This window comes from Vombatus ursinus, unplaced genomic scaffold (genome assembly GCF_900497805.2).
Source record: "Vombatus ursinus unplaced genomic scaffold, bare-nosed wombat genome assembly UNPS02014174.1, whole genome shotgun sequence".
Classification (NCBI taxonomy): Eukaryota; Metazoa; Chordata; class Mammalia; order Diprotodontia; family Vombatidae; genus Vombatus; species Vombatus ursinus.
In genome coordinates, this window is record NW_020953952.1 from 445,393 (window position 1) to 471,434 (window position 26,042).

At 37.8% G+C, this 26,042-nt stretch overlaps 3 protein-coding genes across 3 annotated transcripts; all 3 read left to right on the top strand.

Annotated features, from left to right (window-relative positions):
• Positions 1 to 6,146: 6,146 nt before the first annotated feature.
• Positions 6,147 to 7,082, top strand: LOC114041474 (olfactory receptor 5M8-like). Its single transcript, XM_027859936.1, has one exon. It carries the CDS (start codon positions 6,147 to 6,149, stop codon positions 7,080 to 7,082), a length of 936 nt encoding a protein of 311 aa, XP_027715737.1.
• A 7,620-nt stretch (positions 7,083 to 14,702) lies between these two features.
• On the top strand, positions 14,703 to 17,420 carry LOC114041493 (olfactory receptor 5M8-like). Its single transcript, XM_027859953.1, has 3 exons — positions 14,703 to 15,656; positions 15,769 to 15,829; positions 17,167 to 17,420. Exons 1-3 carry the CDS (start codon positions 14,715 to 14,717, stop codon positions 17,418 to 17,420), a joined length of 1,257 nt encoding a protein of 418 aa, XP_027715754.1. The 5' UTR covers positions 14,703 to 14,714.
• A 6,538-nt stretch (positions 17,421 to 23,958) lies between these two features.
• Positions 23,959 to 24,921, top strand: LOC114041494 (olfactory receptor 5M8-like). The gene has a single exon (XM_027859954.1). The coding sequence runs from the start codon at positions 23,959 to 23,961 to the stop codon at positions 24,919 to 24,921; it is 963 nt and encodes a 320-aa protein (XP_027715755.1).
• The last annotated feature ends 1,121 nt before the right edge of the window (positions 24,922 to 26,042 follow it).

The window sequence follows — 26,042 nt, forward strand, 5'->3', positions numbered from 1 at the left end:
TGAAGCATCTGTAATATTCCTTTAAATGCTATTTAGACTATACTGTCTTCACTCCTCCTGTTATACTGCTCACCTTACCATAGATATACTAAAGACTTTCCAGGTTTTCCCTAAAATATATTACTCAGAACACTCTAGATGATAAGCTGTGACCAGAATAGAGTAGAGAAAGGATGCCATGACTTCATTCCTGACACTCTGCCTATCCTACACCAGTAGAGGATAACACTGACATTTCTTCTGGATATGCCTTACAGATGAAACATGTTGAAATTCCATATGCATATGTATATATATATATATATATGCATACATGCACACATATGTGTATATGACTGTGGGTATATAGTTGAATATGATTGCAGGATGGAAGAATGATATAAAAATGATTCACTGTTGATGTTCCATGGTTAGGATGATGAGAAATAATGAAGATTAGAGAGGTATAATTTGGATTAGATAAGAAATTCCCGATCTTTTTAAAAAAAGAATTACTATGCAGATGTGCCTTCCCCATTCCTTAAAGAGATTAGGTTATACTTAGGGAAAAATAGCATATATAATGACTTCAATTAAAATTTAAACAAAATTTAATGAGATGTGGTGGGAGTGGGAAGGACTAATGACCGTAGTGATGTGTTCTTGTTTCGTTCCATCATGTCCAACTATATGTGACCCCATGGTCTATGGGATTTTCTTAACAAAGGCACTGGAGTGGTTTGCCATTTCCTTCTCCACGGTGTCCCCATTTTACACATAAGGAACTGAGGTAAATAGGGATTAAATGACTTGTCCAGGGTCACAGAACTAGTAAGTGTCTGAGGCTGGATTTGAACTCAGATATTTCTGACTCTAGGCCTGGTACTCTATACACTATGCTACCTAACTCCCCCTAGGTGAGGTAAATAAAAATAAAAGCTGGGATGTCTTTTGGAGAAGGTGGAACTTGAATGGAACTCTAGATAGAACTAGGGATTTCAAGAGGTAGAACTAAGGAAGAAGAACATATGAGGCATGAAAAACAATCAGTACAAATGTACAAAAGAGGGAAATGCAACTGTATAAAGAGAAATAGCAAACAGGCCAGTTTAAACTGAAAGGGGTGAGATCACCTTGGAAAGGTAAGCTGGAACCAGATTTTGGAGGACTTTAAATCATAAACATACGAGTTTTTTATTTTTATCCTAATCACAACAGGAAAACATTAGAGTTTTTGGGCAAGGGAATTGTTTACACACACACAAACACACATAAGTGTGTGTATAGACATGTGTTTTACATGTATGTATGTATACATATATAAAGTATATGAGTATGTATACAATTTATATCATATATTATAGTCAACATACATGAAGTACTTAACAATAGCCTACTATGTAAGAAGAACTAGGAAAACAAAGACAAAAATAATCTTTCTCCTCAGGCTTACATTCTAGTGGAGGGGATGACATGTACTTAGAAAAATTAAAAACAAACTACATGGTAAATAGATGCACCCATCATACAGACAACCAGAACATGAGGAAGACAAAGAGCCTAGTTCCCTTACTAAATTGTTGTTCTGTCAATTAAGAATTCCCATGGATAATTAGAGGAACATCCCTTTGATTGTTAGTTCAGCATTTTGGAGAAATTCTTTGGGGAGAAGGGTTCAGCCCTACAAATACAGACCTAATCTTCCCTTGATTCACTCACGGGCACACAGGGCTTCTTGGAAGCAGCCATCACTCTTCCACAGGCCAGTCTGTATGTGCCCGAGATTAGACCTAAGGGATACTATTGCTCGTTGTGATATTCTTCCTGTCCTGGAAGAAAGAAACTCAAGGTTAGTGATGGTTTAGTGATGAGGAAGTAGAATTGGTACTAGAATTGGAACTACGATTAGGCACAGAAGACCAGGGTTCACATCCTACCTTCAAGACCTACTATCTTGGGTGAATCACTTTTCTCTTAGCTTTGGTTTCCTTTTGGCTGAAACGAGGGAGTTAAATGAGGTGATTACTAAGGGTCCTTCCCAGATCTGATCTGTATGTTCCCAAAAGAAGAGTGAGTTACACAGGTATGTGTAAGGTGATAGCTATTTTTAGAACTCTTTTCCCCTCAAATGATTGATAAACCTTGATGATTAGTTCTGAAAGGGGCCTTAAAGATTATATAGTTTCCCCTCTCCTCCTCATCTGAATATGAAGAAAGTGAGCTCTAGAGAGAGGAAATTTGTCTAAAGCCAATGGAGGATCATTACTAAATTGAAGTATCCTGGAGGTTCGTTAATACACTACCCTTTTCTATAACACACCCAAACCTTTCATTTTTAGATCTTCCAAAATGCATGATGGCACTGGTGCATATTTCATCTTGCAATGATGATACTATGAGGTTGGGTAGTATGGAGGTAAGAGTTTGGATTGGTAGGAAGGAGTCTCTTTCCAAGTAATTGATATTATGTAGCTGTTCCCAAGATGGCAAATGGCTCAATCAAGCCTCACAAAAATCTCATGAGATAGTTTTATTTTCTCCATTTTACTCATGAGGAAATTAAAACTGAGGGTTTGTGTGGTCATGGACATACAATCAGTAAATATCAAAGAAAAGATAGGAATCAAGTCTATCTGATTTCTAGTCTAGTTATGTCACCCTATCTTAAAAAAAGGAAAGAAGGAGTAAAATGAAAGATAGGAAAAAATGAGAGGTAAGAGGGGAAAGAAGAGGGAAATAGAGAGGAAAGGAAGAAAGGAAAAGAGGGCAGGAGGGAGGGAGGGAAAGAGAGGATTTATCTAGAAGACTCAGGTCACCACAGTAGCAAAACTGTGTTTTGCCGTTTATTCCCATAAAAGAAAATGTAGTTGAAATCAGAACAATGCCTCCAGCCCTTGGGGACTCTGAAGATGTGCAGGGATATTCACCTTAGTATTCAGGGCTGCTTTTGATTTCTTGACTCCATGAAGCTGGCTCTCTTCTCTGAGGCCTCCTCAGGGTGTCAGCTCTCAAATGTTGCTCTCTCTGCAACTTCTAATACCCATTGGTCTAGCTATCGTCTACTGCTTTCATATTTTTACTGGAATGAAAGTTCCTTCAGAGCAAGCACTGCTTTTTGTCTTTGCCTTTGTACGCCCCATGGAGTCACTAGAAATAGCTGTGCCTGGGACAAGGCCCACTAATGTTCCTGATGCAGGTGACAGGAGGGGATGGGAGATTGGGGGGAGAGGAAGATCAGAATACAGGCGTTGGAGGGATTTCTATCAGGAGCTGGGGGGAGAGGAGCAAGATGGAGGAGGAGTCCATCACAGCCCATCAGCTGGTAGCCTCCTCCCGGTCTCTATTCTCCATTTGTAGCCATTACTAAGCAGTGACAATACTCCTTTCCTTATGAAACTTGACAAGACCAGTTCATTCAGTCCAAGTGTATTAGAGCTTTTCATTCTTCTTATGTAGCTACAATATTTTACATTGGGTTGGATAGTTCTGGCTTTAAACGTGCATTTTATGTAAATGAATGAAGCCAAAACACAATCTTCCTATTCAGGGAAAAATAATTCTTTGTATGGGAACCTGTCTTTTAAGTAGAAGACACCATATCAGAGGTTCTCAAAACAGGATCAGGACAACCATGGAAGACCCTTTTAAGAGTTCCACAAGGTCAAAACAATTTTTATAATAATATTAAGACATTTTCTTTTCTAATAGAGTAAATACTGAGGGATGTAACTCATAAAAAACTAAAGTTCCCTCTGAGGACCTCAATAATTTTTAAGAGTAGAAAGGTGCTGTATTACATGGTTCCAAGATCTATCTCGTCAGGATCTAAACCATTCAGAGAAGGTGATTGTCTATCTTATGCTGAAAGAGTTCCAGTGAAGTGAGGCTTCAATTTTCCAAGAAAAACCTGTTCCAATGCCAAATTAGTGACTCCTACCCTCCTTGTATTTGTGCAGGCCCTCAAGAAATGGTGGAAAATCACTCTATTTAAAGTTAAGACACCTGGACTCATTTCATACTGACTAGCTAAATGACCTTGGAAACATCATTACCCACTCAGCCTTTGATATTCTCACTTATGAATGTTTTTAGAAAAAAATGTTTTTAAACAAATAAAATAAAATATTTGGTATTACAAGTGAAACCAATTATATTAAAATATAATTATCAACATATTATGAAAAAAGGACCCCAGGTTAAGAACTAAATCTTAGAGTATAAATTCCTCGAATGCCGGGGACTGTCTTTTTTTTTGTCTTTTTATCTTCAGCATATTTCACATGCTTTTCACATAAACAGCACTTAATGTTTGTGGAATTGTATTAAGTAAATATATATTGAAATCAACACTTTTTTGTGGAAACCTAATTCTATTAATTTTGTTTCAGTCTTCTGTGAAGATAAAAGTGGACCTGGTCAGCTGAAGAGATTCTATCCCATTTTGTACCAAGGTAAATTCCTACCCAGGAAGATAAATTCACATAAGTCCAAAAGAACACTGAATTTCAGAAAATCTGTGTTTAAATACCAGGGCTGACACTTTCCAACTATTTGACATTGGACAAGTCTTACCCCTATCTTAATCTCATTTTTTTTCTTTATTTGTGTCATGTTTTAGTATTATTTGCCCTAATCATGTCCTGGATTTTTGAGAGTCATTAAAGAAATAATTTACATAAAGTAATCTGTAAGTGTTACATAAATATGAGCTAAAATTAGTTTTAACTCTTAAGATACAATCTTACTAGATTAAAGGGAGACAAAATCGGTTGTTTTTGTTTTCCTTTAGCTGTAGAGTCAAGGTTCTGGGGTTAGGACTTTACATTCAAGTAAGGCCTGAATCAAGAAGGAAGAAGAAATCAAGCATTTATTAAGTGTTTACTATAGCTAGGTAGTGTGTTATCAGGATCTGTCTGGACAGGAGATGCACTGTGATATAACAGAAAGGAATGTGCATTCAGTGCCCTGAGGTTTTAGTCTTACCTCTATTTAAGAAAGGGAAAGTCACACATCCTTGGGCTCTTTACCTGTTTAGTGAAAAAGACCCTGGGGTGGGTTTTTTGTTTGTTTGTTTTTTGCCTCTAATAGTCCATGACATTGTGAGCTCCTCTTTTGTAGCATCTAGAACATCTGACATAGAGTGAGAAGATCTGCACTTGAATCTCAGTTCCAGTCTTTGCTAGCCTTTTGACACTGGTGACCCAGTTTTCCCATCTGAGAAATGGGGCTAATAATATGTGTACAACCTAGCTCAATGGAATGCTGTGTCATGAAATAATGGGCCTAAAGCAGTTGCTCAGCAAGTCAGTAAAAATTTATTCTACACTTACTATGTGTCAGACACTGTAAAAAGAGGCAAAAGACAGCCTCTGCCCTCAAGGAGCTTATAATCTAAATGACAGCATTTTATAAATGTATATAATATTAATAGCATCTCTTTTCATCATTTTGATCACAGACTCTCCTGTTGCTTGCCTGGGACTGGCCCTACAGACATTCAAGTTTAATTAAAAGAAGCATCTACCTTTTAGGGGCCTGTGCTTTCACCAGAAATGTTGAGTACATTAGAGTCCAAATTGCTGCACATGAAGTTTTCAGAGATTTCTGCCTGTTGTGACTTCTCCAAAAATAATCCTTAGAGGTTCTGGATTTGGGCTAGCTGTTCCTTTGTTCAGAGGGATAAAATCCATGGTCTAATGCCCTAAAGGACCAGGTCATATTTCTCTTCTACATGAAAACAACAGAGCTTTCTCCCAATGCAGAGAAAGGCAGAATTATGGGCTGGAGGTTTCTAGTCCTCTTCTGTGTGTGGCCAACAACTCAGCCCCCTCTTTATCTGTAAAGTTCTCCCACAGGGCTAGCTATGATTGAGTACTTCTCATTGTCGGAAGAGAGGTGAGAAGGGAGGAAAGAGGCAAAGAAAAAGGGAAAGAAAATAGGAGAGAGGGCAGGAAGGAAGTTTGATGCTGAGGAGGTTCATCAAAGGCTGCCTATTGAGCCACAGGATGCCAATTATTGGTTTTATTTTTCTTGTTTCTGCTTAAACAGGAGTAGCAAAGTAGAGAGGAGTACAAAAAGATGACCTTGCCATGAAGATAATAATTTAGCATTTTCTTTTGATAAATCTTGAAGCAGAGTCAAGAGCCTGGATCTCATCTGGGGAAGTGATGAGTGGGAATGTGACCCTAAACCCCCAATTTATTCTCCTGGGACTAACCCATCGCCTGGAGCTTCAGGTTCTATTCTTTGTCCTCTTTCTAACCATCTACATCATCACTGTGGTGGGGAACCTGGGGATGATGGTATTAGTGCGAATCATTCCCCGGCTTCACACACCCATGTACTTTTTCCTGAGTCACTTGTCTTTTGCGGACCTCTGTTTCTCTTCCAATGTGAGTCCTAAGATGCTGGAGACTTTCATAGTGGAAAAGGCCACCATCTCCTACTCAGCCTGTTTGGTACAATGTTACCTTTTCATTGCCTTGGTCCATGTGGAAATCTACATCCTGGCTGTGATGGCCTTTGACCGCTATACGGCCATCTGCAATCCTCTGCTCTATGGCAGCAAGATATCCCCAACTGTCTGCACCTCTCTCATCTCAATGCCCTATGTCTATGGCTCCCTCACGGGCCTCATGGAGACCATGTGGACCTATAGCTTATCATTCTGTGGCCCTAATGAGATTAATCATTTCTACTGTGCTGACCCTCCCCTTATCAAACTAGCTTGTTCTAACACCTACAACAAAGAACTGTCTATGTTTGTTGTTGCTGGGTATAACTTTACATTTTCTCTGCTCATCATTCTCATCTCCTATCTGTATATCTTCCCAGCTATTTTCAGGCTTCACTCTGCAGACAGCAGGCGCAAGGCCTTCTCCACTTGTGGGTCCCACTTGACAGCTGTTACTATATTTTATTCTGCTCTTTTCTTCATGTATCTCAGACCACCCTCGGAGGCATCTGTGGAGCAAGGGAAAATGGTGGCCGTGTTTTATACCACAGTGATCCCCATGTTGAACCCCATGATCTACAGCTTAAGGAACAAGGATGTGAAAGAGGCCTTAACCAAAGGACTCTTCAGAAAAGATCTCTCTAAATAAATATTAGTCATTTTTGTTCATAGTAGTCCAGTGATCTTTAAGTTACTAAATGCTATACCACATGTTGCCATGGATACAGGACTTGGAAACAAGAAGACAAGTGTGCACATTATGCCTCTGGAACTCATGTAATAGCTCATGTAACTTCTTAGCATTCCAAGCATGTACTTCAGGTTACTTAACTAAAAACATAGGTTTGCTGCACCCTCTTCCCTTCCAAAAATAATACAGGAATGAACAAAAACTCCAGTTATTATTTGTTTTCAGAGGTCTAGGTTATTTTAATATTATAAATTAAAGTAAGTAGTTATTTTCTTGTTATAAACTTTGTAAAGGAAATTGGTCCAATAAATCCAAAAGCTAATGGAAGGTCTCTTGGGCTTGCATGGATTTTTGCTATGCAACAGGCTGTCTATAATTCTCCTAACATGTCCTTTGGGGGTGGGAAGAATCTTAAAACTTGTAACTGAGTGCTACCTAAGTTATCCTGGAGAAAGGAAGTGTAAGACATAACTATAAAATAATAAGATAACTCTAAAAGTCACTAACATGAAAACCAGCCTTGTATTTCTCCAAGACTCAGTTTCCTCATCTGTTAAATGAAGTTAATAACAGCAACTACCTCATAGAGCTCTTGGGAGACTCAGAAAAGATAAAGTGTATAAAGTTCTTTGCCACCCTCAAAGCATTGTATAAATTTCAATTATTATGTTTATTAGCATTATTATTATCATCCTTTTCCTTCCTTCCTTTCTTTTTCTCTCCCTCCCTCCTTCCTCTTTTCTTCCTCTATACCTTCCTTCCTCTCTTCCTTCTTCCCTCCTACCCTCTCTACTTCTTTCCTATTTCCTTCTTTAATCCTTTCTTCCTCCTGTACATGTGTAAGAAGGTAAGTATGTGAACTCATTGGTCATCTTTGTCTACCTCATACCAGGCTTCAGTAAACATTCTCTGACTTAACTAGCTCTACAGAAAACTATATGATTCTCCATGTTTCCAAAGTTTCTGTCTGATCTCATTTCACTTCCGGCAATCTCTAGGACTTCAATGAATTAACAGGTGGCAGAAGTAGTTGCCTTAGTAAGGAAAATCCTTCAGTGGTAGGTCAGTGATGGGAGTTCTTTTCCTTCTCTCTTGCCAACAAGCTATCTACACCTTAGGCACACTTCCCCTTTTTGCCATGCCCTTTCTCTAGACATACCGACACCCTCATCCCCATAAATGGAATCTTTTATTCAAGGTTAATACTTCAAGGATCTTGCCTCAGATGACTGATGTCTCTGGGCGTGAAGACCATCATCCCTGAGGCTTTCTGGGGATACCATTGGTTATATTTTTCCCTAGCATTTTCTGTCCTACTTTGAGCTGACAGTCCTGGTATCAATGTATGTATTTCTGGGGGTGAAGGGTGTGGAGAAGTTGGGAAGATCTTTGGACTGTTATTGCCTTTCTCTTGTTCCTGAATCCCAACCTTTATACTTTCTTCAGTTTTTTTTTCCAATTAAATATAGCCTTCCCTTAAATACACACAAACATACACACAAACCCAACACATACACATATGTGCACATCTGCCTATGTAAATACACAGCCTATTGATTTCAACCTTGACAGGCCTGTATAATTTTTCTGTGAAGCTTCATAAGCCCAAGCCATGAAGCCCCACCGTAACTAGGTATGTTCTCTTTTACATGTGCATCTGTGAAACAGAAACCAACTAGAGAACAGGAACAAACAGGAATGAGGTGGAAGGTAGAGGCGGAGAGGAAAGGACTCCGCATTAATTGTTCATTGAGAATGTGTTCCCAGGTACCCAATGGTACAGGGAAGTCTGCTGCCCCAATTATTTGTGGCTGGAATGAGCAAATTATTTGGGATTACAAAGCAGCAAGAGTGGAATCTCATCTCAATTAATTATATATTATTTTTCCTTTATATAGCTTGCTTTTTTACATACTTGTTTGTATGCCCATTAGATTGTAAGGTGCTTGAGGGCAAGGACTGTCTTTTATCTATTTTCATATTCCCAATGTTTAGCACAATGCCTGGCATATCATAGGCACTTAATAAATGCTGATTGATTGATAACAGGGACAATTTTGTTTTTGTTTTCTTTTTTTTGTTTTTCTTTCACATTTCCAACATCTCACATGTTCCTGGGCATATAGTAGGAACTTAATAAAAGTTGTTGAATGTTGATTGGGTGCTGATAGTAACAGTTAAAAGGCAGAATTCATTATTAGGTATATCTGTCCTGGCCCTAATCCAAAGAAAATTGATTACTGGAGAACCTTAAAAGGTAGTCTGCTTCATTGACATTGGGAAAGATATGGAAAATTGGCAAAATGTTCCAGTATAGAGAGAAGAACCAAGTCAATATAACATAATGTAAAAGAATGACATATGTCTTTGGATGACTTCATTTCAGGTTCAAAATATGACACTTACTAGTTGAGTGCCTTGAGGCCAATGACTTCATCTCTTGGTTTCAATACATCTCATTGCAAAATGAAAGGATTGAACTCAATGATCCCCAAGGCCCTTCTATCTCTGACACTTCATATTCTATGTCTATTCTAACACCCTTGCCTGCTCCCATATTCTATATTCTATAGTCTAAAGTGTCTTCCAGTTCTGAGCCTTTGATATTCTATTAGATTAGGTCCCCACTTACTCTGGTTGTCTATGAGATGTATGGATTATACTTATACAGGACCCAAAGACATTTCTGTTCCTGAAGTTTTTAAGTGTTTCTTGGTAACAATGTCAGTTACAGATATGTCTAATTCTTCTGTACACCTATGACATAACAGACACACACACGCACACACACACACACACCTCAAAATATAAGTAATAATGAATGCAACGCAAAACTTGTAAACACTTCCAAACTCCTTGTTTAAAAAAAAAATAGTATAATCCTCTCAATTAGAATCTACCCCAGGGATGTTCAAGATTCCCCACTTGGATTATTATTCTTGGCTGTGTTTATGAAATTCTTCAGGGATAAAACTCCTAGTTTATTAGCCCAGATATAAATCCTTCTGGACGAGGTCTTTCTTTGATCATATTGTCCATATGAAAATATCCTTTCTTTCTCAGGTAGGAGTGATAACTCTGCAAAATTGCAGTCAGAAATTTATGTACCCATTGATTTCCTTTATTCAATTGTATTTCTTTTATAGTGTGACATTTTAAGGCTGGCTTCTTTGTGGGGCAGAAGAAAAAGGGATTTGAGAGTTTTACATAGAAATTAATAAGCCAGCTCCTGGAAGAAAGAACAAGAGAGTAAGAGACAGTAGATGTAGGTTCTGGGCCTATCTCTGCCATAGACTTTCTCAGTGTGAGACCTTCAACAAGATATATCCCTTCTCTGGGCTTCAGGTTTTTTTTCTTCTATGAAATAAGGTGGTTATGGTCACTGATGTCCCTGTAGTCTACAAAATTCTATGACTTTATAATATCTAAAGTTCTTTTTACTTTTAACATCTAATGAAATACCTTCCTATGAATAGAAATCAGGTTGAGTATAATTTATATTTCTTTTTTTATAAAATTATTAAAACAGTCTCATTCCTGTTCTTGTGTGTCAAAATAATGACAGTGTTTTACAATTCAAAAATTACTATCACTACAACAATTATATGAGGTAGATAGTGTAGTCATCATTATCTCCATTTCAAAGTTGAAACTGAGTCTCACAATGTTTAAATTCTTTGCTCATATAGAAGAGTGGGAAAATGCAGAAATTGAGTCATTGATTCATGTTTATGTTTCTGAAAGTGCCCAGTAACATAAAATATGAATAAAATACAGAGTAATATTTATTTGATAGAAGAAAAGGGGTTCAGTAATTGTGAACCCATTTCTCTGATTTTGACATTATCAAAAAGAATGAAGTAGTCTTTCAAAAATAAACGGTGAGCTTCAAGATAAAAATAACAAAGAAAAATTGTGGTAGGGTCAAACAGGAGTTCTAAGGTGGGGTTGGAAGGTCAGAGTATGTAAGAATGAAGGTGACACAAAGAAAGAATCGAAGAACAACTGGATACTTGGAGTTAAGTAAGAGGCATGAGTAAGAGGTCTTCCTACATAGTGAGTAGCTGGACAGGTCAATTCAGGAGGATGCAGGTAAATTTACTCCAGTCAGTTTAGTGTAGATCCCCAGGTAAGCACCATCAGGAAGTGCTTGTTCAGTAATGATTAGATAAAAAAAGAAATGAATGGTAATTGGTGAGTGTTTGCTGCATGGTAATAAATTGGATATTTTTCAAAGTAGTATAAGTTATAGAGAAGGTTGAGGTCTTTTTGATGAAAATATATGGTAAATGATTGATCCTTTTCCCAGATTTGGTAAATTTGATGACCACAACATCCTCTAGGTTTTGGAATTATAGATTGAGAAATAGTAAGGATGATAGAGGTTGGTGATTCATATGGTGAGTAAAGATACCTCCAAAAGCGTAGCTAGGGATTACAAATTTCTGGGCAGACTAAAAACTTTAGGAGCATAGGTGCTGTTTTAATTGTTACTGCTTAATAAGGGTAAAGACTTCAAAACAGAAAGCTGATGTGGGGAATCAACATCTGATTGAGAAGATGATGAGACTATTATAATACACTTCTGGGAATTTTATAGGGGGTGAAAGAACAAGGAGGTAAGAAAATTATAACAATAAAATGAAACTAGGTTCTATTATAACATGTTGGCTAAACAAGCTGAAATAAACAAAAATTGCAGATGCTTAGGGTACAGTTGCCAGTTGAACGTAGAGGATTCACAAGACAAAGACAGATTTGAAAAATAAACAGTTTTCTGGGAATCATCTTCCCTAAATATAGGAATGATCAGCTCGTGGCTGGGGATGAAACCTAAGAAGAGGAAGAATAAGGTATTTTGCTAGAGACTTAAGAAATGAGTGGACAGCTTTTAATTGAGAAGGGGAAAAATAAATCAAATAGTCAATGTAGCTCTGAATAGTCTGGCACCTTAGAGAATAATACAATAAAGACAGTACAATCTACAAGGGCAGCTAGGCGGCGCCACAGAGCACAGAGTGCCAAGCCTCCAGTCAGAAAGATTTCATCTTCGTGAGTTCAAATTTGGCTTCAGACACTGACTAGCTATGTGACCCTGGGCAAGTCATTTAACTCTGTTTGCCTCAGTTTCTCATCTATAAAATAAGTGGAGGAGGAAACAACAAACCATTCCAATATCTTTGCCAAGAAAATCCCAAATGGGGTCATGAAGTATCAGACCTGACTGAAAAATGACTGAACAACAACCTGCAGGAAAAACGGTAGAAAAGAAGACAACATCAAACAAAATAGCTAGAGCTAAAGGCTTCATATATTTGTATATACATGCTGAAAGTACAGTCAATAAATGAGGTGAATTAGAGATCCTAAAGCAACCAGGTAAATCTGACCTCATAGGTAGCAGTGGAGTTTAGAGATATGGGTCTCATGACTTGAATTCGTTACATATATATATATATATATATATATGTATATATATATATACACACACACATATATATATATATATAATTTTTTAAAAAAGGAAATAGATTAAATGGGGGTGGGAGGTGGGGAGAGGGAAGCAAGTAGATTACACATGTACTTCTAGGAAACTAAGGTGGAAAACATGGTGGATATTAATAGATGAGAGCGACTGAGGTAGAAACAATACTGCTCTAAAGGTTTAGTACAGATCACCTGGACATAAGGAAGAATTAGACAGGAGTTTGGGAAACAGATGGCAACATCAGCATATAAGCACATGATAGTATAGTGAGGGGAGACTTGGACTATCCAGAAATCAGTTGGCATCTGGGGAGAACATCATCTTGAAAATATAGGACACATATTTACCAAGGAGTTTGGCCAAGGCTCTCATGCTATGTTTATAAATGAGATGGAAAGGGATCAACTAAATTATAATAGTTTAATGTAAATGGAACTAGTTAAATAGCAGGACCCAAAGAGCAATCATTAATAAGTCAAATTAAGTTCAGGGAACAATTACAACAGAGTTCTTAGGAATTTGTCTTTGGCTCTGTGCTATTAACACTTTTGACAATGCTTTGAATGAAGGCATAGAGGCATGTCTGGCAGATTTGCAAATATTACAAAGTTTGAAGGGATAGCTAATATACTGAGAGAAAGTCCACAACTCAACATTTCTTAACAGGCGAAAATGATGGGTTGAGTACACTAAGAGTACATTTCATAGGGTGCAATGCAAGATTCCATATTTTAGTTCAAAAGTGAAACTTCACATTTATAGAATGACAAAAGGTTAGAGTTGGAAGGGATGTCAGGGGTCATCTAATAAATGTCCTTAACTTGGGGTGTACAGACATCCCCATGTGGATAAATTTCAGGAGGTTTTATGAGATGGAAAAGGAAAAAAAATAAGCATGATCAATTTTCTCTGTAATCCTATGTATTTTATTGTATGTATTTAAGAACATGATTCTGAGGAGGGGTCTATAAGCCTCACCAAATTGTAAAGGTATCCATGACACAAAAAAAAGATGAAGAAGCCCTGATTCAATTTAAAGTTGCCTGAAGAAAATGTCCTCTACAATATACCAACAGGTGGTCATCAAATTAGGCTTCAAGACTTTTAGTGAGAGGTAATCAGTGCAATAGATAGAGTCAGGAAAGCTGATCTTCCTGAGCTCAAAGCTAGCCTCATACACTTACTAGCTGCGTCACCTTGGGGCAAGTCACTCAATCTTGTTTGCCTCACTTTCTTCATTTGTAAAAATGAGCTGAAGGGGAAAATGGAAAATCATTCTAGTACCTTACCCAAGAAAAACCCCAAATGGGGTCACAAAAGAGTTGGACACAACAGAAAATGAGTGAACAACAACAATCCTAATCCATTAGACATATGTATGTATATGTGTATATATATATATATATATGTGTGTGTGTGTGTGTATAGATAGATACATACATAGATACATAGATATAGATACAGATATAGATCTATAGATCTATAGATTTAGATCTAGATCTATATATGGGGGGGAGGAGAGGGAGAGAGAGTGTGTAAATAAAATGGAAAGGGAAAGGGAGGGAGAAAAAAAAGAATCAAAGAAAGGACAGCATTAAATAATAACATCTGATATTTCTGTAGTGCTTGAAGTTTTGCAAATTGTCAGTCTTCTCTTATTTGAGATTCAGAAGTGCCACACAAGAGAAGAAGAACAGAATTTGCCATCTTCATTTTACAGATGTGGAAACAGAAGCTTGGGGGAATTAAATGGCATGGCTTTGTTTACACAACTACTTTGGTTCCAGAGGTGGGTTACACACCCAGGTCATGCTGCCTCTTAAGTCCAGCACTCTATCAATTGTCTCTTGATGCCTCCAATTGTTAGGAGGTACTACCCCAAGCTGTTTTGTTTACCCAAGGAGGTGCTTTGTGTGGAAATAAAAGAAATAAAAGCACAAGAAGAGGGAAAAATGAGAGGAAGAGAATGGAAGGCATCTACTTTTCAAAAAAATATATACTTTTATCTAAAAATAACTCAATGTGCTTATTGTCCATATTTAATGACCCTTCTATATTAGCAGGTACAAAGCCAAGGAGTGTGGATCTCATATGAGGAAGTGATGAATGGGAATGTCACTGCAAGTCTTGAATTCATTCTCCTGGGACTAACCCATCGCCTAGAGCTTCAGGTCCTATTCTTTACCCTCTTTCTAACCATCTACATCATCACTGTGGTGGGGAACCTGGGAATGATGGTATTAGTGAGAATCACTCCCCGGCTTCACACACCCATGTATTTTTTCCTGAGTCACTTATCTTTTGTGGACCTCTGCTTCTCTTCCAATGTGACTCCTAAGATGCTGGAGACTCTCATGGTGGAAAAGGCCACCATATCCTACTCAGCCTGTTTGGTGCAATGTTACCTTTTCATTACTTTGGCACATGTGGAAATCTACATCCTGGCTGTGATGGCCTTTGACCGTTACATGGCCATCTGTAATCCTCTGCTCTATGGCAGCAAGATGTCCCCAATTGTCTGCACCTCTCTCATCTCAGTGCCCTATGTCTATGGCTCCCTCACGGGCCTCATGGAGACCATGTGGACCTATAGCTTATCATTCTGTGGCCCCAATAAGATTAACCATTTCTACTGTGCTGACCCTCCCCTCATTAAACTAGCTTGTTCTAGTACTTACAGAAAAGAAACATCAATGTTTGTTGTTGCTGGGTTTAACCTCACCTTTTCCCTGCTCATCATTCTCATCTCCTATCTGTATATCTTCCCAGCTATCTTCAGGCTTCGCTCTGCAGACAGCAGGCACAAAGCCTTCTCCACCTGTGGGTCCCATCTGACAGCTGTCACTATATTCTATGCAACTCTCTTCTTCATGTACCTGACACCACCCTCTGAGAAGTCTGTGGAACAGGGGAAAATGGTGGCCGTGTTTTATACCACAGTGATCCCTATGTTGAACGCTATGATATACAGCTTAAGGAACAAAGATGTTAAAGAAGCCTTAAGCAAAGAACTCTTCAGAAAAGAACTTTCTAAACAAATCTCAGTGTTCAATTGTCTAAAATAATTCACCATTCTTTAAACTCTGTGGGCTTGGAAATGTTTATCACTTTTCTTGCACTGGCAATTTGGGCCAGTTTACATGTCCCAGAGATTAGGCCCGACCAGCACTATTGCTGGTTGTGATGTTCTTCCTTTCCAGGCACAAAGAAATTCCAGGTTAGTGATTGTTTTAATAACCAGGTGGAAAGAAGCATTGTTTAATAGCATCAGAATTAGGATCAGTAGCGGAAGACCTGGGTTCACATCCTGCTTTCAAGACTCACAAACTCGGGCAAATCATGTCCTCTCCCTGGGCTTTGACCTTCATGTATATGATCTGAGTAGGCTGAAGTAGATGAGTATTAAGGTCCTTTTCAGCTCTGAATTATATGTTCTCTAAAGAAAAGTGTCTGTTACGTAGATATGTGTTGGGTAATTGCTATTTTTTGGAACTCTCTCCCCCAAATGATTGAAGAAACAGTTGTAGAGGATTAGATTCAAAAAAGGACTTAGATCATACAGTTCTTTGCTCTCCCTGTTTTAATGGGAGGAAAGTGAATTCTAGAGAGGGGAAGACACCTGAGTAAAGTCATACAGAAGTTGATTAACAGTTTGAAGGATCCTGGAGGTTCATTAACCCACTGTCCTTTTCGATAGTATCACAAGCCTTGCTTTTAAAAAACCAGCAAACATAATGACATCAGTGCATAATCTCTTCTTCCGCTGACAGAAGGACCAAGAGGATGTATAGGTAGCAAGATGTCGAGAGAAAAAGAAAGAGAGAGGGGAGGGAGAAGGAGAGAATAGGAGAGAGATGGGGGAGGGTTAGAGAGAGAAGGGGGGGTGGAGAAAGAAAAAAAGAAACAAAGAAAGACAGACAGACAGACAGAAAGAAAGAAAGGAGGAAAGACAGAAAGAAAGAAAGAAAGAAAGAAAGAAAGAAAGAAAGAAAGAAAGAAAGAAGAAAGAAAGAAGGAAAGAAAGATCATTGACATTTATATAACTATTCCAAGTTGATAAATTGCTTCATATTATCACATGGACAATTACCAAATAATCAAAGACAAGATTTGAATCCTGGTCTTCCTAACTCACACATTATGCTATACTACTTCAAGGAAAGAAAGGAGAAAGGAAATAAGGGCAGGAGGGAGAGAAGAAGGGAAACAGTTTTATCTGGAAGACTTTGGTCCCCACAGTAGCAAGACTGTGCTTTTTCTGAGTTATCCACATAAATATGGTTGAAATCAGAGTGTGCCTCTAGCCCTTGGGGACTCTGAAGATGTGCAGGGATATTTGCCTCTGTATTGAGGGCTGCTATTGATTTCTTGACTCCATGAAGCCAGCTCTCTTCTCTGAGGCCTCCTTAGGGTGTCAGCTCTTAAATGTTGCTCTCTGCAACTTCTAACACCCATTGGTCCAGCAAGAGTCTGCTGCTTTCAAGTTTTTACTGGAATGAAAGCTGGAAACATAGCTTTTTGTGTTTGCCTTTGTATATTCCGTGCAATCACTAGAAATTGTTGTGCGTGGGACAAGGCGCACTAATGTTCCTGATGCAGGTGACAGGAGGGGATGGGAGACTGCGGGGAGAGGAAGATCTGAATACTGGCCGACAACCTGCTGTTGGAGGGATTTCTGTCAGGAGCTGGGGGGAGAGGAGCAAGTTGGAGGAGGAGCCTATCAGAGCCCATCAGCTGGTAACCTCCTACTGGTCCCTTTTTTCTCCTATACTAGGTACTTGGCTTTTGTAGCCAGTATTAGACAGTAACAGTACTCCTTTCCTTATCATACATGACTTAGCCAATCCAGCATATATTTAGTACTTTTGTTCTTTATATGTACTTACAATATTTTCATTTTGTTAGGAATGGTTCATTTCTCTTTTTTTTCTTTAATTTTTAATATGTGCAATAAAAGAAGCATTTCCATAAAATAGTACAATAAAAAAAATGATTGCACATGAAACTACAAACCTACCATGCACAACTTGCTATTCCTTTCAAATATACAACATTATCATGTAAATTTTTTTCCGTTTATTTTCCTCCTTACCTCCTCCCTGGAGATGCTACACAAATACATATACATATACATATACATACATATATATGTATAATTGTTCTATATCTACTTCTATTTATCAGTTCTTTCTCTACATACAGATAGCGTATTTCTTCATATGTCCTTTATAATTAATTTGGCTATTTATAATAGTCAAAATAAGTCATTTGTTCAAAGTCATTCATAAAACAATTTTGGTGTTACTGTATACAGTGTTCTCTTGGTTCTGTTCATTTCACTCTTCATTATTTTGGACAAATCTAATTCTCAAATCATTGAGCTCATCGTTTCTTATAGCAGAGTAGTATTCAGTTATAATGATGTTCCACAACTTATTCAGCCATTCCCCAACTGATAGGCATCTCTTGCAATTTCCAGTTCTTTGCCACTACAAGAAGATCTGCTATAAACATTTTAAAACATCTAAGTTCTTTGTCTTTTTCTCAAATCATCTTTGGATTTTTAGTTCTCGTTTCCAAAAATAATTTCATATGAATGAGTGAGGTTAAAAGACAATCTTCCTACTAAGGAAAGGGCTTTTCATAGGAACCTAAATTCTAGATAGAAGGCACTACATCAGAGATTGTCAACATGTGGTTCAAAGACCTCTGGTATGTACCCAAGACTCTTTCGAGAGGTCTACAAGGGCAAAACTCTTTTCATAATTACATGAAAACATTTTAATTTCTAATATAATAAATATCAAAAGACATAACTCATAAAACAAAAGCGCTCTCTTGAACCTTCAATAACTTGTGTCTGTTTTTTTAGGCAATTGGGGTTAAGTGACTTGCCCAGTGTCACACAACTAGTATGTATCAAGTGGTTGGTGTGAGGTCAAATTTGAACTCAGGTCCTCCTGACTTCAGGGCCGGTGCTCTATCCACTGCACCACCTAGCTGCCCCAATAATTTTTAAGAGTGTAAGGATTTACAGTGTGAGTAAACACAATGGACCACTAGATATTTTTTTTCTGATCCCCACAATTTATCAGACCTCTCCAAAACAGAAATTATGTGCCAAGGATAAAACAACTTCAGCTGCTCCCATGTCTAGGATGCTCGCTGACCCTGAGTTCACTCAGCAACCCTCACCACCTCCCAGTTTTGGCAGTAAGGCTGTGCTGATAAACACAAAGACAAAAAACAGGCTTACATCAAAACATCTCCACCCTGTTATTCCCCTTCTTCTTTCCAGTGCCAGCTCATTTTATAGATGAGGAAGCTAAAACATACAGGGTTAAGTGATTTGCCCCGGGTCACATGGCTAGTAAGTGTCTGAGGTGAGATTTGAACTCAAGAAGATAAGTTTTCTTGAATGCTGTTAGTAACAGCCAAGGGCTAGAATTCAGTGTAAGGCATATCTGCCCTGACTCTAATCCAAAGGGATTTAGTCATTGGAGAAGCTCAAAAGGCAGCATGCTTCATTGACACATCAAATACATAGAAGCTGATCCCTTGGGGCAGACATGGGAATTGGCAAAATGTGTAGACAGCTGAACCAAGTTAATAAAACATAATGTAAAAGAACATCGAGCGTCTTTGGATGACTTCATTTCAGGTTCAAAATATGACATTTACTAGTTGAGTGCCTTGAGACCAATGACTTCACCTCGTGGCTTCAATCCATCTCATTGCAAAATGAAAGGATTGGACTCAATGATCCCCAAGGCCCTTCCATCTCTGACACTTCATATTCTGTATCTATTCTAACATGCTTGCCTACTCTGACATTCTGTGTTCTATAGTCTAAAGTGTCTGTCAGTTTTGAGACTCTGGTAGTCTACGATATTAGGTCACTTCTTACTCTGGACGTCTATGAAATGTATGGATTATACAAGACTCATATACCCAGACCAAAAGACACTAAGAAAGGATTGCTCTGCTGTTCCTGGAGTTTTTAGTGTTTCTCTAGGACAATACCAGTTGCAGATATGTCTTATTCCCTTGAACACCCGTGACAAAACACACACCTTAACATGATGTAAATGTTGGCTTTCATTTTCAAAGAGGACTAATGACATCATAGTGAATGGAAAGCAAAATTTGGCAACATTTCTAAATCCCTTGTTTGAAAACAGGAAGTGTAATCCTCTCAATTAGTTTGTCACCCCAGGGTGTATAAGATTCCCCAGTTGGATTACTCTTCTTGGGTGTTTTCTATGAAATTCTTCAGGGATAAAATTCCTCATTATCAGTCTTGGTATAAATTCTCCTGGAGCAGATACAGAGCTTGTTGTCACTATGAGAATGCCTTTTCTTTCACAGGTAGGACCCACAATTCTGAATAATCCAGTCATAAATTTATATACCCAGGTTTTTTTTCTTTTTTTTTTTTTCATTAAATTGTCTTTCTTTTACACTGTGGCATTTTAATGCTGGAGTTTGGGGAAAGGAGGGAGGAAAAAAAGGGATTTGGAAGTTTTGCATGGAAAATGATAGCCCAGCTCTTAGAAGAAATAGCAATATATTAAGAGACAGGACATTTAGACTCTAGCCCTGTCTTTGCTACTGACTCCTCACTCAATTTCCTCCTTTGTGAAATATGGAAGTTTTGACACTAATGTTCCTTCAGGCTATAAAATTCTATGACTCTACAATCTCTGAGGTTTTTTCTACCTGTAAGATTCAATGAAATACCTTTTTATCAATGGAAATCAGACTGATTATTTGTTTTTTAATATTTTATTTTCTATAAAGTTATGAAAATAATTCTCATTGTTTTCTTTTGTATAATAATAATTATAATACTTTGCAATTTACAAATGATTATTTCTGCAGCAATTACATAAGGGAGATATTGTAGCTGCCATTATCACCATTTTATATGTGTTGGAACTGAGTTCCATAGTGTTATGGTAAAGTTTACTTAAACAGAAGGAAAATTTGATGAGGATTTTTGGAAATAGATGGCAATACTATTTGGGAAATAGATAAGCACGCAGGAATGTGTAGTAATTGGAAGATTTAACTCTCCAAACATCTGTTGGCATTCTCTTTTTACCAACGTCAGGGGAGCTGATAACTGTACATCTTGTCTTATGTATAATTTCATGCTTCAGAAGATAGAAGTGTCAAATAAAATTGAGACACGATTCTAATTAATCAGAAATTGCTTGGTGAATAAAAATGGCAAGAGCCATCAGGAATAAATGATTCTGTTATCAAAAATTTGGATGTTAGAGAAGGAGAAAGCCATGAATATGCACTTTAGGTTTCAGATATAAAGTGGTTTAGAGAAAGAATAGTTATCATTCGATGGCCTAATATTTTGAGGAGGGAAGTCTGCCCCTTCACTGTCTGTAAAGTTCTCAGAAATGAAGTTCTGAAGATAGAAGCAGAAAGAGACTAATATAAATGTACAGAGAATTCACTCTTAAATTAATATTCTAAAAAGACACATATTCAGGAGGGGAAAAAAAGGCAAATACCAGAGATCAATATAAAGCAGTGGCACAGTCCAGTAAGAATTCTGTCAAAAACACTAAAACCCAGGGGTGCGGGGGTGGGGGGGTGGCGTTGAGGGTGGCACTAAATATAGGAACCAAAAAAAAGTTTTTGTTTATTTGTTATTTGTTTTTTCCACAATGTTAGCTACAGGAGGGGGATCAAAGATGGGATGAGAATGTTAAAGGCTAAAATATTCAATTCTTAATTTGCTTCTGTTTTCTCTTCCATGCAAAATGACTTTTAAATGAGGAAGCATATAATAAAAGTAGTTCAGAGGGAGTAGAAACCTAAGGTGATTAGGGCAGCCTCTAGTTGATCTCAATGAATTAAACTTTTCAGCTCAAATGAATTAAATCCTAGGATACTTAAGGAACTTGTAAAAGTAATTGCAATGTCAATGTAAATGATCTTTAAATTATTTTTTTTCTGGAAGCAGGGATCATGAAGCTGAAAAAAGACAGTGAGTTCCCAATTTCATTTTTTCAAGAGTATATTTTGCAGTCTATAGAAAAGTGAACTTTTTTTTTAATTCCTAACAAAATTTTGGAGTGCAATATTAACAGTATAGTTTGTAAGCAGTTAGAATTAGAAACAATGATTACTGCACCAAGAATAGCTTCCTCAAGAAAAGGCCTTACCAATTATTTATTTACCAAAGTGAATAAAATGGCAGAATTTAATCAACCAATCAGTGTCTATTAAGAAGCTGGTCTGGGGCCAGATAGGTGGCACAGTGTATCAAGCACTGGCCCTGGATTCAGGAGGACCTGAGTTCAAATCTGACCTCAGACACATAACATTTACTAGCTGTGTGACCCTGGGCAAGTCACTTAACCCCATTGCCTAGCAAAAAAAAAAAAAAAAAAAGAACCTGGTCTGTTCTACTCTTACTATTCACAGTACTAGGTGATGTGGATATAAATAGAAAGAAAATTTTAAAAATCCCTACTCAAGGAGCATTCACATTCAGATAGGGTTTGAAGCACTACATTTACTGTAAAAATAAGTGTCCCAAAAGTTTTACTGCAATTTTAAGATTTTCAAAGCTTTAAAGTACACTAAAATTTCTGGGAGACCTTGTAATACAACTCAAGTATGATATTAATAAATACAAATGTATAAACAAAGTAGTTCCAATACCTGGGAGTCCTGGAGGGAGGCTACTAACAGCTGGAGAAGTCGAGAATATCTTCATGAAGAACAGGATTTCTGGACTGATTATATATATCTATATATATATAGATAGATATAGATATAGATAAATATATATATATATAGCTATATATATAGATATATATAGATATAGATATACATATATATATATATATATTTTTTTTGCTAGGCAATGGAGTTAAGTGACTTACCAGAGTCACACAGCTAAGTAGGTGTCAAGGGTCTGAAGCTGGATTTGAACTCTGAATCTGGATTTGAACTCAGGTCCTCTTGACCTGAGGAAGACCTCGATGAGGGAAGGCAAAGAGAAAATACATTCCAGGCATGGGGGATTGCTAGTGTAAAAGCACTGGCAATAAGAGGGGAAGAGAGAGGTTTATAAGGGAAGAAAAGAGAAAAAGCTGTCCTGGAGGCATAAGATACTTACATTTAAGCAAAGAATATGACCAAGTCTCTCATGCTATGCTTGTGAATGAGACGAAAACAGACCAACTAAATTATAAAAGCTAATCGGTGCAGGGGATAGAGCACCTGGCCTGGACTAACGAAGACTCATCTTTGAGAGTTTAAAGCTGGCCTCGGATACTTCCTAGCTGTGTGACCATGGGCAAGTCACTTAACTTTGTTTGCCGCAGTTTCCTCATCTGTAAAATAAGCTAGAGAAAGAAATGGCCAACTACTCCAGTATCTTTTTGCCAAGAAAATATCAAATGGGGTCAGGAAGAGTAGGAGTAACTCAAACAACTGAATAAGAATAACAACAAAAAGCTGATTCAACTAGTTGATTGCCTGAACCCAAGCAGCAATCCTTAATTAGTCAAAAGCAGTTTCAGGTGGGTAGTTATAATGGCGTTCTCAGAATTTGTCTTTGGCTCTGTGCTGTTAAATGCTTTTACCAATTCTTTGCGTCGGGGAATAAAGGCTGTGTCACAGATTTTCAAACAGCACAAAACTTGGAAAGAGAGAGAAAAGGCTGAGAGACAGAGCTCAGATCCCAAAATTTCTCAATAGGCAAGAATAATGACTTGAATATACTCAAGATGATATTTCACAGGGAACAATTCAAAGTTCTATACTTCAGATAAAAAAAAAATCCAACTTCATGTGTACAGAATGAGAAAGAATCAGATTGGGAAACAATGTCATGTGCTTTCTATGAGTCTTTCATAATGGGGTCCACAGACCTGAGGAATCCATGAATGGATTTCAGGGGGCCTCTAAATGTGGATTGGAAAAATAATAATTAATTATAATTTGTTTCCTTTGAAGTTCTTTGTAAGATCATCTTGGGGAAATTAAATGACTTGCCTATGTTCACGCAGTTAGTGGGCTATGCACCCAGATGATCCTGACTCATGTCCAATGCTCTATATGAATTACCCCTAGCTGCTTCTCACTGTTAGAATCTGCTGCCACCAGCTGCCTTGTTTATCCAAGGAGGTATTTTGAGCAGAAGTAAGGGAAATAAAAGCATAGAAATAGAGAACATTAGGAGGAAGAAAAGGGAAGGCATCTACTTAAAAAAAAAGTTTTCTCTCTTATTTATATTACTTTCTACATTTAATGACCTCTATATATTAGGAAATAAGGAGCCAAGCAGCACGGAGCTCAACTGGAGAAGTGATGAGTGGGAATGTGACCGTAAAGCCCCAGTTTATTCTCCTGGGACTAACCCATCGCCTGGAGCTTCAGGTCCTATTCTTTACCCTCTTTCTAACCATCTACATCATCACTGTGGTGGGGAACCTGGGGATGGTTGTATTAGTGAGAATCACTCCCCGGCTTCACACACCCATGTATTTTTTCCTGAGTCACTTATCTTTTGCGGACCTCTGTTTCTCTTCCAATGTGAGTCCTAAGATGCTGGAGACTCTCATAGTGGAAAAGGCCACCATATCCTACTCAGCCTGTTTGGTGCAATGTTACCTTTTCATTGCTCTGGTCCATGTGGAAATCTACATCCTGGCTGTGATGGCCTTTGACCGCTACATGGCCATCTGTAATCCTCTGCTCTATGGCAGCAAGATGTCCCCAACTGTCTGCACATCTCTCATCTCAGTGCCCTATGTCTATGGCTCCCTCACGGGCCTCATGGAGACCATGTGGACCTATAGCTTATCATTCTGTGGCCCCAATAAGATTAACCATTTCTACTGTGCTGACCCTCCCCTCATTAAACTAGCTTGTTCTAGTACTTACAGAAAAGAAACATCAATGTTTGTTGTTGCTGGGTTTAACCTCACCTTTTCCCTGCTCATCATTCTCATCTCCTATCTATACATTTTCCCAGCTATCTTCAGGCTTCGCTCTGCAGACAGCAGGCGCAAAGCCTTCTCCACCTGTGGGTCCCATCTGACAGCTGTCATGATATTCTATGCCACTCTCTTCTTCATGTACCTGACACCACCCTCTGAGAAGTCTGTGGAACAGGGGAAAATGGTGGCCGTGTTTTATACCACAGTGATCCCTATGTTGAATCCTATGATATACAGCTTAAGGAACAAAGATGTTAAAGAAGCCTTAAGTAAAGAACTCTTCAGAAAAGAACTTTCTAAACAAATCTCAGTGTTCAATTGTCTAAAATAATTCACCATTTTGTAAGCTACTATTGTGAGTAAAGCTTCAAAACTGTTTCCCTTACTTTTTCTTGTCTTTCTTTCTTTTTTTTTTTTTTTTTGCTTTGTATGACAATGATTTATATCTATTTGGCAGCTGGCAAATTAGATCTTTTTTTCTGGTTGTGGTTTACAAATTAATCATGACAATAAAATAAAATTTTGAATTGTAAAATTCAATCAGGTATTCTAAAGTACAGATTAGACTTATTAATATGAATACTATTAAATTACTTTTATTTCTATATTTTTTCCTATTCTTATGTATGTGTATTGTATCTCTACAAAACAGAAGATCCTGGAAGGCAGAGACTTCGATTTTTGTCTTCATATGCCCAGTAACCAGCAAAAATTCTGGCACGTAGAAGGCATTTAATAAATGCTTGGCAAAACATTGTAAAGACAAACAATTTTGAAAGACTTAAGAATTCTGATCCACACAATGGCCAATCGTGACTCAAGAGGATCCATGATGAAACATGTTGCTCACCTTCTAATAGACATGAGATAGAAGTAGGGTATAGAAGGAGATACATTTTTGGATGCAATTGACATGGAGATCTGTTTGGTTTTACTATTCATATTTGTCACAAGGATTTTCTTTTTCTTTCTTTTTTTTTCTTTTCGAGGGGGTGAGGGACATGGTAGGGAGAAAAAAATTTTGATTGAAAAATATATTCTTATTAATTAATGATTGATTGCTTATTGCACTATATGATCCATGATACTTTAGTACTCCCAGTAAACTTTGCACTCATAGCCATGTGGTTTCTCCTAGAACCATAAATTCCCTTTTTTGGACATTAGCTTTCCTCATTCATGAAATGATAGAGTCGAAGAAGATTGTATTTTAGGTCCATTCCAGTTCTTCTATCCTTGACCTGATTAACCTTGTTTTTCATTCCTGCTTTATTTCTGAACTCCTTCTCTGCCAATGGTGTGATGTCAGGTCATACTAAGCCTCTGGTAAGACAAAAGATTTTCCCCCAGTGGGAGGAAGGAGGTACAAGTTGAGAGAAAAATTCCAGAAACCACTGCACCTACAAATGCAGCACAGTGAGCACCAAAGAAAATTTACCAACTCTTGTGTAC

Bases quoted from the DNA above. Each gene is read 5' to 3' on its own strand.
- LOC114041474 (XM_027859936.1), top strand. From the start codon at position 6,147: ATGAGTGGGAATGTGACCCTAAACCCCCAATTTATTCTCCTGGGACTA.
- LOC114041493 (XM_027859953.1), top strand. From the start codon at position 14,715: ATGAATGGGAATGTCACTGCAAGTCTTGAATTCATTCTCCTGGGACTA. The intron at 15,657-15,768 runs GTGTTCAATTGT...CCCAGAGATTAG, and splicing joins AACTTTCTAAACAAATCTCA to GCCCGACCAGCACTATTGCT. The intron at 15,830-17,166 runs GTTAGTGATTGT...TGCAATCACTAG, and splicing joins CAGGCACAAAGAAATTCCAG to AAATTGTTGTGCGTGGGACA.
- LOC114041494 (XM_027859954.1), top strand. From the start codon at position 23,959: ATGAGTGGGAATGTGACCGTAAAGCCCCAGTTTATTCTCCTGGGACTA.